This window comes from Penaeus chinensis, chromosome 30 (genome assembly GCF_019202785.1).
Source record: "Penaeus chinensis breed Huanghai No. 1 chromosome 30, ASM1920278v2, whole genome shotgun sequence".
Lineage (NCBI taxonomy): Eukaryota > Metazoa > Arthropoda > Malacostraca > Decapoda > Penaeidae > Penaeus > Penaeus chinensis.
Genome location: NC_061848.1, coordinates 9,388,958 through 9,400,233, shown reverse-complemented (window position 1 = coordinate 9,400,233; position 11,276 = coordinate 9,388,958). Strand labels below are relative to the sequence as shown.

General features: G+C 31.6%; 2 protein-coding genes across 2 annotated transcripts; both read left to right on the top strand.

Annotated features, from left to right (window-relative positions):
- The first annotated feature begins 897 nt into the window (after nt 1-897).
- On the top strand, nt 898-2,923 carry LOC125041183 (protein krueppel-like). Its single transcript, XM_047636013.1, has 2 exons — nt 898-1,026; nt 1,766-2,923. Exon 2 carries the CDS (start codon nt 1,790-1,792, stop codon nt 2,108-2,110), a length of 321 nt encoding a protein of 106 aa, XP_047491969.1. The 5' UTR covers nt 898-1,026; nt 1,766-1,789; the 3' UTR covers nt 2,111-2,923.
- Nucleotides 2,924-4,548: 1,625 nt separating this feature from the next.
- On the top strand, nt 4,549-8,514 carry LOC125041181 (RE1-silencing transcription factor B-like). The gene is made up of 2 exons (XM_047636011.1): nt 4,549-4,674; nt 5,508-8,514. Exons 1-2 carry the CDS (start codon nt 4,666-4,668, stop codon nt 5,931-5,933), a joined length of 435 nt encoding a protein of 144 aa, XP_047491967.1. The 5' UTR covers nt 4,549-4,665; the 3' UTR covers nt 5,934-8,514.
- The last annotated feature ends 2,762 nt before the right edge of the window (nt 8,515-11,276 follow it).

Sequence of the window (11,276 nt, the reverse complement as noted above, 5' to 3'; positions counted from 1 at the left end):
CCATCTATGTGTAAAAACAACTAATAAAGTAAACTCACAGTGGCCATGGCATGTACATACATGCCATGCCCATTGGTTTTGGGTTGAGGATAATATTTATTATGGTTACATAAAAGACTTTACATGGGCGTCCTGGAAGCAAATGTTTATAGCATCAGATACCTTTCATAAATGGTCCCATTTGCCATGATTATGGCTAATGATTATTCAGTCCTATTTGTCATGGTTGTAGAACTATCAGAAGCTGGCAAGATTTTTCCCTGCAAATTTTTTGTTATGAATAAGACTTATCACTGCCCCACACCCTCACTCCCCTTGTAGGCTTTCTTCCACCTGAACCAATCATACAGTTGTATTTTCCTACTTCTAATACCTTCTTGTGAATGAGACATAGTGAGTGGAAGGTAGTAATTGTGGTGCTGATGGCATATATCATCCAGCCAAACCCTAGATCTTTTCCTCCTCACATAATTCCTTTCCATACACAATATTATTACCTATCACAAAGTACCTCTTGGAATATCAGTTTGCGCTAGTGAAACCTGAAAAATTATACCTTTCTTTGTGGCTGGGGGGACAAATAATCTGGAGAATGTGATTTTTATGGTTTAAAATCTTAAACACCATACACACACCAAATACCTATAGGTGGTATCCTCTTAATGTCATTATTTACATAACCCATGTAAAGATCCTTCTAATGGTAATAGAGATACACATGAAGAGTTCATAAGCCTGTATGATAAGACAATGAAATAAGCATCCTCTACAGGTGGTGCAGGGCAGAGGACGTGAAGAGACAGATAAGAAGAGCACAGGGGTCAAGCCAGGTGTGGTCATCCATAGGAAGATGTACAAGTGCCCTGCCTGCCCATATGATACAATTTACCCAACAAATTTGAGGAACCACATGCGCACACATACTGGAGAGAAGCCCTATGCCTGTGCCCATTGTTCCTATCGGGCAATACAGAAAGTGGCTCTGAAAAGTCACATGTTAACGCACCACCCAGATGTGAATACAATGTAATGAAATTTTTTTTATTTTTTTTTTTTATTATTATTATTTTTTTTTTTTTATTATTATTTTTTTTATTTTTTTTTATGGCTATCATTTACATGTCATGGCATAAATTCTATTATCCACACCTTTATTTCACAACCAATTTCTTGTATTTTTTATCCTCAATTTTCATTTTGCAACAACTAATTACAAATGTCATCATTGACCTTGGGAATTTTAGTGTTTAATAAGGTGCTTCCTTAAGTAAAGTGTGTTTACTTAATGCTTCTGGTAAAATTGAAGTTACACAGTACTTATGACAGTTTTATTTATCTGATTATTAATAACTTTCATGAAAGTACTTCAAATGATGTTTTATTACGTAAAGAGCTATTTGATATACTATATGTTATTTATTCTGTTTCCATTCATCCATGTGCTTACACACACATCCAGCACATATGTGCAGAAACAAACATGTATGCACTCAGACACCTGTATATGAACATGTTTCCGCATACACGCTTGCACACATGAATACACATGTACTCATACTTAGACACGCACACGCACACGCACACGCACACGCACACGCGCACACACACACACATACACATACACACATTTTTGCCTTGGCACTTACTTTCTGCCCTTTCACATTCTTCCATTTTCTGGGATAAATAAACATGACTTGTACTAATTGGTAATGGTAACACACCTCTGAAATATCTGAGTTTTGAGTAAGGCAGCTGTCCTCAACAGGTGAGGCTGAGCTCAGGCTATGAGATGGCAGTTGGGAGAGGCACCACAGGAGGTGAAAAGACCACACCTTCTGTCGCCAAGTTGCGTCAATGTCCATTCTGCCCCTACGCCACTACTGTCACAACTAATCTCAAGAACCATTTGTGCACTCATACAAAAGAAAAACCATATGCGTGTGATCGTTGTTCCTACAGTGCAGTAACAAAACAGACTCTGGAAGATCATATTCGAACCCATACTGGAGAAAGACCTTTCTCATGTCCATACTGTCCTTATAATGCCATCAATAAAAAGAGGTTAAAAAGACATGTTATAAAACATTCAGTAAACACTCTGGATTTCTGAACCTTTTTCCAGCACAACTAGATGAACCTAAAAAGGAAATCGGCTTTTGTGGCCTGTGAGATGTTAACATAAGTCTTTGACTACAAGTAGCTCAGTCTTATGCTGAATATAATAATAGACATTTTACTTTGATTTACTAGCTCAAGAGAAGCAAGTTTAAGAAGCATTTATGTTTGATTTAAAATGTTAGAAAATGGTAGATGGTTGATGAAATTTGCATCCAGTATTTTCTGTTCAGTTGTATTTAATTTATTGATAAATAGATTTTGTTAAATTTTAATTCTTAAATAAAATTCTGTTGCAAACTTGAAAAGTAGTTATAAGATAATTTGTAGTTATTGTTACAAACTTCGTCAGTAAGTAGTTAACTGATGTTAAGCCATTTTTGCAGTTAAAAACCTTTAATACAAGTTCAGAATTTTGTTAAGAAAAATGTAATATCTAATGCATAGAAATTTGATTTACTTAATCAAAATGGAATTATTTATCCCACTGGTGATATCTGTTGAAGCTCACAAAGTAAGTTTTTAGTGAAACCATATTGTTGTCATCACAAATTTTCAATAGCGTTGGCATTTTAAGAGTTTTTAGTAGGAGCTTCTCTTTTTGGGTTATATAAAGAAAAGTAACTAAAATTCAAGAATTATTTGCAGTGATAAGATATAACACTGTTACAAATATTTGAATAGTTATATCATATTCTTCTTGTTCTTATTACAGAGTTTAGCATAGTAAAGAGAAAGGAATATATTGTTTAGATATTACAATATCTTGCTGTGAAATGTATCAATGAAATAAAAAGTATATATTATTCACAATTGAGTTTTAAAGAAATGCCTGAAATGGTAGTAGTATGTTATGAGTGTTTAAAAGCCTTTTAGCTTTATAAGTAATTTAGAAAATCTTTGTATATGTTCTGTTGAATTCATTGGTGAATAACGTATGTTGACTTTGTATAATGACCAAGAGCCCTTTACAGTTCTAGGTATTTAGTCACCTTTCTGGAGAACTATTTGCTTTTTTAAACTACACTGAATTCAGACAAGAAACAGCAGTTTCATGTGAACATTATGTGAAAATATTGGGAATAGCAGAATATATATATATATATATATATATATATATATCAAATATATATATATATATATTTTATTATGTATACATAGATTTACCCCTTATTTATTTTATTTCATCATATAAAAAATATTTCGCTTTTAATTTTTATTCTTTATGATTTTCTTTTTTGTTTACTCTCTTTTATTGTATTTGTGGTTTTGCATTTTATTTATTATTATTTGTTCTGTTTTGGTTTGAAATTAGTATCTCTCTGGTATTTATCAACAGTTTTATTTTACTCAAAGTTTATATATATATATATATATATATATATATATATATATATATATATATATATATATCTCACACATACACACACACACACACACACACACACACACACACACACACACACACACACACACACACACACACACACACACACACACACACACACACATATACATATACATATATGTATTTACATATGTATGTGTGTATAATATGTGTATATATGATATATATATAATATATATACACGTATATACACACCTATATACACGCCTATATACACCTATAAACACCTATATACATACATATACATACAGACATACATACCTATATAAGTACATATATATATGTATATGCATATATATATATATATATATATATATATATATATATATACATATATACATACATATATACATACATACACACATACATAGACATACATACATATGTATATGTGTGTGTATAAATATATATATATTTGAATATATATGATATATATATATATATATATATATAATACATATATATATATATATATATATAATATATATATATATAATACATATATATATAAAAAAAAAATTTGTGTGTGTGTGTGTGTGAGTGAGTGAGTGAGAGAGTATGGATATATACGCATTTTTATACATGGCTGGGTTTTATTTCTTTATCTGAAACACATTGTATTGTGTGGGCATTAGACTATGTAGTTTGATGAGAGGTCAGAAAGACCTACAAATACTTCTCTAGTTATGTATAATTGGCATGGGAATTATAGATTTTATTATCAAGCAGAATCTTTTTTTTTTTTTTTAAGTAAAACAAAATAAGTAGTTTGCATCTATTTGTATCTGTAATGTGATGTTAAGATGGGCATACTCTACAGGCAGGGCTGGACAATGAGAAAAAGAAGTATAGCGTGCCAAGCAGACACACACCGGGACAAGTCCTCAGCACCTCATCCAAGATTCATCAATGTCCCTACTGCTCCTACGCTTCCAATGTTACCACAAACCTGAGGACCCACATGCGTACGCACACAAAAGAGAAGCCCTTTTGCTGTCAGTACTGCCCATATCGTTCAACTACAAAGGATCACCTTGTCAAACATATTCGTATTCACACTGGGGAAATGCCCTTTGCATGTCCCCATTGCCCACATCGCTCAGCACAGAAAGGAAACCTAAACAATCACATTTTCAATCATCATGGAAAGGGTAATTCATTTGCTTTAAGTTATGATGTGACAAATAGCTCTGGAAAGGAATGATTGCAGTAATCTGGATTTTGAGAGTTGCAGAGTACCTACAACTGGGATACTTTTGGATTCATTTTCTATTCATTAGTATTGGAATACATAAGATGAAATTGTTTGATTTATTCAAGCTCCTTTGATCAAAGAAGGTTTTTCACTGAACATTAGATTATAAAAAGACATAAATTACTGTTATAAAGAATAGTTTTTTCTTTGTATTAGGTATCGAATACCCATCCTATTTGTAGTACTTTGTGATGTAGTAGCAATAAGGGAATTAGTGTTTGTGTGTATATATATATATATATATATATATATATATATAATGTCTACATAAATTTCATCTTCAAATTTAGAAATGGGATAATAAAGCAATATACATTGGGGTAATTGTTATGACCAATGTATAACCTGAAGTTTCATAAGCCATATATATTTTTATGAGTAAATGTTGCAATTAGAATGTGTAGATCAACTGTTAATTTCAGTGAATGCAAGAAATTAATGTATATATTTTCTGTAGACTTTGGTTTGCAGTAAATTCTATATTTTTTAAAGATTACTTTCTTTCTCTGTTTTTAAGTTTGAAATTTTGGAGTAACATTAATGAATATGAATAGAATTCTGCCATACTAATTCAAAAATTTAAAATGGACCAGTCAAGGAAGAAACAAGTTCGTCAACAAGTAGCACTGCCACAATTGCAGTATATTTGATTAATCTTAATACTATTAAGTAAGTATATAGTAGAGAAAGAAAATTGTTTTCCATAAATAAGTAAGACATCCCCAACAGGTGGATCTGGACAGTGATGCCCCAAGGACTAGCAAGAACGGAACTCCTGCAGGTGGGAGGGGACTTGGAGCCACCAACAGGATGCACCAGTGTCCATATTGTGAATATACTACTTACTTCACCACTAACTTGAGAAACCACATGAGGAGACACACAGGAGAGAAGCCATACTCTTGCCAATATTGTGCCTACAGTGCTATTACAAAGCAAAGTCTAGAAAGGCATTTACGCACTCACAACAAAGGTCAAACATTTGCATGCCGTTTTTGTCCATACACAACTGACCAAGATGTGCTTCTGAAAAGGCATGTGTCATGTGTACACTCAGGAGATAAATCATCAACATGCCCACACTGTTCCTATCAGGCTGTAGATAGTGAAGATTTAAGGAATCACATATTGATTCACCATAATATTCAAAGTTGATGCGATCATTAGAAGAATTTTTAGCAATTTGATTAGTTTGATATATTTCACGTTGGTATTTTCTTCATGACTTTTCTCGTGTGAAGATTATATGTATCTATCAAAAGTAGTGGTCAGCGGAGATTCTACATTAATGGATTAAAATCTAGAGATGGTACAGCAAAACTAGCACTATCAAGATTCTCAGAACTAACAGCTTGTGTAGAAAGTATCTCACCATAAGTGACTTTAGCCCAACAATCTGTACCTGAAGACAGCAGTGTGTAAGTCTGCAACTCAGGTGGGATTGATTTGAACTTAAATAGATAGCTTTCATAGTAACAGATTGAGATGTTTTGGTGAATCTTCCCAGCAAACAGTTCCATTTATATCATGCATGAGTGGAAAATGTGAATTTTAGACATGAGGATGATGTACGTGCACTAATGTACGAATCATACTGGTATCTGCATGTAATGTTGATTGGATTATATAATGGTGTCTCAGGTTGTTCTTGGATGAAATTGTCTATTTAGAGCTTGTATATGGACCTGCTGTTATAGAATCAGAATTCCATTAAAAGTACCTGAATGAAGTCAAAGTTTTATTTCTATTATGTTTTATGTATAACTTTGATGAAGAATAGTTGAGGGATCCCAACACTGTTATCTATTTTTTGCAAGTGAAAACATACTTTCTCTCAATTTTTTGACCTGGTTTAAAAGAATATCAGTGAGGTTAAGAGGATTTTAATGAAAATTTTAATTGTGTCATTCTATATGTATATTGTATAGAAAACATATCATGTTCTCCAGATGGGCTTCCTTATCCCCAGGAGTGCCAGATTGATTAATATTATATCAAGACTAAAAAGGTAGAAGTCATCAGGAACTGTATTTCAGTGCAAAATAGATGTGAGGAGACTGAAGTTGGATTGTGTAAATAGAGTTTCAGTAAATGTGGAGTTATGTTCTAACCCTTTTCACTTTTCTTAACGGATTTGCTTGTTGTTTCAAGACAAGTAGGAAATAGTAGGAAATCTGAATCATAAATAATTTCTTATTATCTTGAATTACAGTTGTATTCAGAATCATAATGTGTGAGGGACTGTAATAAGTAAATATTCTGAATTTGGCTCATATATTAGTATTTTTTCTAGTAAGATTAGTGGAATTTAGCAGAAAATGAAGGATTACAAAGATTTAAGACTAATTTAGAAGGTTTAGAAGTGGATGCCAGTATATTTATTCTCTCCCTCTCTCCCTCTCTCCTTCTCTTCCCCCCCCCCTCTCCCTGTACCCTTCCTTCCTCCTTCCCTCTCTCCTTTCTCCTTCCCTCCCATTCCCATTCCTCCTCCTCTCCCATCCTTTTCCTCCTTCCACTTTTTCTCCCTCTCCCATTATCCCTTATTGCTACTATTACAACTACTTCTACTTCTTCATATGGTGTATAAAAGGAAAATCACCAAAGATGGTTTACAAATTAATGGTTGAAACTTCATACATAAATATTTCATTTGTTTGTCCATCTTCAGTTATAAGTAAGCTACATCTTGACATCATGAACGACTATAGGCCTTTGCTGCAACATTAATAGTCATTTGTCATGTACGAGATTTAGATCATCAACAGGTTGAATTCTCCTAAATTCCCTCCTTTAGACATCTCTGCTTCACATATTCAGAATTCTAAGCATGACTTACCAATCACATTAGCAATTTAAACATTTTCACTTATTTTCAAGTAAATCAAATGGAAATTGATTCCACAGCATATTTCTTTCACAAGAAAAATAAGTGTTAAGTAATCATGTCTCCCTTATGTGGATTTTCTAACGCAAGATATTATGCACCTCCTTGAACTAAATTTATGAAGTTCTATAGGAGTTAGTGATAACATCATAGAGGCAACCAAGAGTAACCTTTGCTTTTAGACAGGTGGAATGATGTACATACAGTAGGGTACATCCTTGTATTTACTGTACATTACCTTGATGAGAAAATAGAATACAAGTTTGATATTTAAAGTCATTTGTCCTGAAGATATATATATATATATATTAAATATAGATATTTAAATCTCATGATTATGTTTTTCATTACCCTTGTTTGTTTTGTACATTACAGAAAACTATTTTTTTTTACAGAGAAAATGTCCATCTATGCATGATAATGATAAAGGAATATTTGAATCTGAGAACTTGTAAATGAAAATAAAAGATGGAAAATTGGCATTATGGGACCACACTTAGGTACAGTGTTTCTCTTTCTTCCTATTTTTCATCCCTCCCTTTTCTTGTCTCTTGCACTTTTTCTCACACATCACCCTCTTTTTTTTTTCCTCTCATTCTATCTCCCTCTCTTTCCCTCACCTTCTTTATGATAATTTTGAATTTAATGAACACAAACTATCATTTATTTTGGTATGCTTTTAAAAATAGTTTCCTATTGTGAAAATGTTATAGTATGAAAGAAAAAGAAAAAGGAAGAGTGTTATCTGTCATTTTTTACTCATAATTTACAGTGTATTTATTTTTTATCTAATTTTGATACACTTAATATATGTATGATATGTTAGTCATATAATGCTGTAAAAGTAAGATGGCCATAACTCTACAGGTGGAGATGAATCACGAGGGTCAGAGGGATGCCAGAGATCCAACCGCAGGCTCTAAGAGAGGACACAAGACTCGCAAGATCCACCGGTGTATCTATTGTCCCTATGCCAGTCATTTCATAACAAATTACCGGAAACACATGTCAACCCACACTGGGGAAAAGCCCTATGCCTGTCATTACTGTCCGTATCGTTCTAATGCAAGAGATCACCTCTATCGTCACATGCAAAGGCATACGGGAGTCAAGCCCTTCAGGTGTTCCTTTTGCCCTCTCTCATGTGCAAGGAGAGTTGATCTGAATAACCACATGCTTACTCATCATGCACATAGTAGCATGGACAGACCACTGCCAGATGTGGTATGAGTTAGCTGGCTTGGAAGAAAGATGATGGAAATATTGGTGGGGTCTCCATGCTCGTGGTTATTTTCATATCTGCCCCTAACGTTTTGTGCAGTAGAAGGAAACTTTTTTTTCTACTGTTCTAAAAACTAGTCTGATTGTGATATCAAGTTGGAGAATTACAAAGCACCAGAGCAGGATTTGGGATTCATATTACTAGGCATTTGGTATTCTTGAAATTTAAGCTCTACTTCAGTAGATATAAATATATACATATACATGTACGTGTATTATGACTGAAATGTATTATGATTAATCAAGTCAAATAATATGTTTATCCTTCCTTTGTCTCTGAATATGAATGAATATTATATATTACCAGTAACAAGAACATTTTAGGTATATTGAGGATTTTAGTGCACTGTGTGGTAAATTTTAATATGCTTACTTTGCTTCTATATTGTAATGAATTAATGTCATGAAAATGTTCATATTTTTATATAGAAATATCAGTTATGAACAATGTTGTACTATTTGTGTTAATACTCTTATGTATGCCATTGAAGCAAATAGTCTTACCCAAACAATATTCCCTATATGTATTTGCATTTATTTTTTAAAGAATAACAAGCAATTTATATCATGTAACACAATAGGTCAGAAAGTAAACTCTTCCCTTGTTACATGTTTAAATGCAAAAAGCAAAATACATGTCCTTCAGTATTATAAAAGCATACCAAGCATTTGATATTTAAATAAGTCTTTATTTAAGCACTTGCAAGATTAGAGTTCTTACCAATTTGTTATGTTTTATTGTAATTAATTTATATTTTACTTGTTTTCCGTTAAACATGTAATAACCATAACATTAAATAGATTTGATATTCGTTAAATTTTGGAATTGTAAATTTTATTGTTAGAGCAATAAAAGTAAAGTTTGTTTGCATGTGTATTATCATTCTGTTCATATTGAACCCAGTACATAAGAAAATTGATGAAATGGAAATCAGAATTGAACACAGTATACAACTAGCTGGATGCTTCATAAGCACTACAAGTAATGATCTAGTGGATTGGCATGCAGGAGTTAAAGAGACTAAATTTTTTTTTTTTAATTACATAAGACTCATATAAGTACTCTCAAACCATTGCACAACTTATCTTGCCTTAGAGATGAGTATGATAATCACAAATAGGTGTATGGTTCACCCTCTGTTAGTTGCAGAAAGTGATGATGAAGTCAAGAAATACAGATTACTGTTTAAAGGATGCAACTTGTCGTGCCTACTTAATACAGGATTGGGTTCAGAAAGAATGAAAATGGATTTACTGCTGCATGATCAGATCGCATTGTGAACATGGTGAAAATATATTGAATCAAGTTGAAAGGTAAAAAGTAATGTTTCCGTTAATCAAATGAATAAGCTGGATTTGCTTCATTTGATAAGAATTTTGAGGAAAATAAAATCAATAGTTTGGTTGCCATAAAGAATGTATAAGTATAGAATATGAGAGAGAGAAGAAATAAGTAATCTTCCCTTTTCTTTTCTTTTCTTTCCTCTTCTTGAGGATGAACTTAAATATAAGGAGTTTCATCATTTGAAGTTAAAACCCAAATTGTCAAAGTTGTTTTTTGTGGCTATATGTAATTCACATAGATCTGTAGTAAGAAAATTCTTTTAGGAATTTTTTTGTAGAAGTGTATATTTTTTGTATATTTTATGGTATTTTAAAGGAAAAAATTCTTTTCACTGGAAAATGTAGAGTTTGCTGCCCATGTGTTGAAAAAGAATATTTATTTATTTTTATTCACTTTTTTCTCTCTTTTTATTTTTTTCCTTTTCTTTTCTCTCTTTCTTCTCTTTGTCCTTGTCTTCAATTTCATTATCTTTATGATTACCAGTATTATCATTGCTATTATTTTTATTTGTTATGATAATTATTAGTGGTATTATTATTATTTTTATTATGATAATGATTTTTATAATATTTTTTTTTATAGTTACTATTATTTTTTTAATCTTATTTTTATAATTAGTTACCACCACCACCACCACTACGGTCATCATCATCGTCATTGTCATTATTATCAATCATTATTATTATTGTTGTTGATATTATTATTTTTATTATTATTATTATCATTATTATTATTATTATTATTATTATTATTATTATTATTATTATTATATTATTGTTGTTCTTATGATGATTATGTTCTTTACTATTATTGAATTATCATTAATTATTACAGTTATTGCGGTTATTATTATTATTATTATTGTTATTAGTATTGGTAGTAGTAATATTATTTGTTTATTGTTATCATATTTAAGTTTATAGAATATACCATTAAAATACCCTTTTTATCTCACTGATTCAAACAATGAAGTTCAAACATTTATAGG

Excerpts from the sequence above, each read along its gene's own strand:
- LOC125041183 (XM_047636013.1), top strand. The coding sequence starts at position 1,790 with ATGGCAGTTGGGAGAGGCACCACAGGAGGTGAAAAGACCACACCTTCT.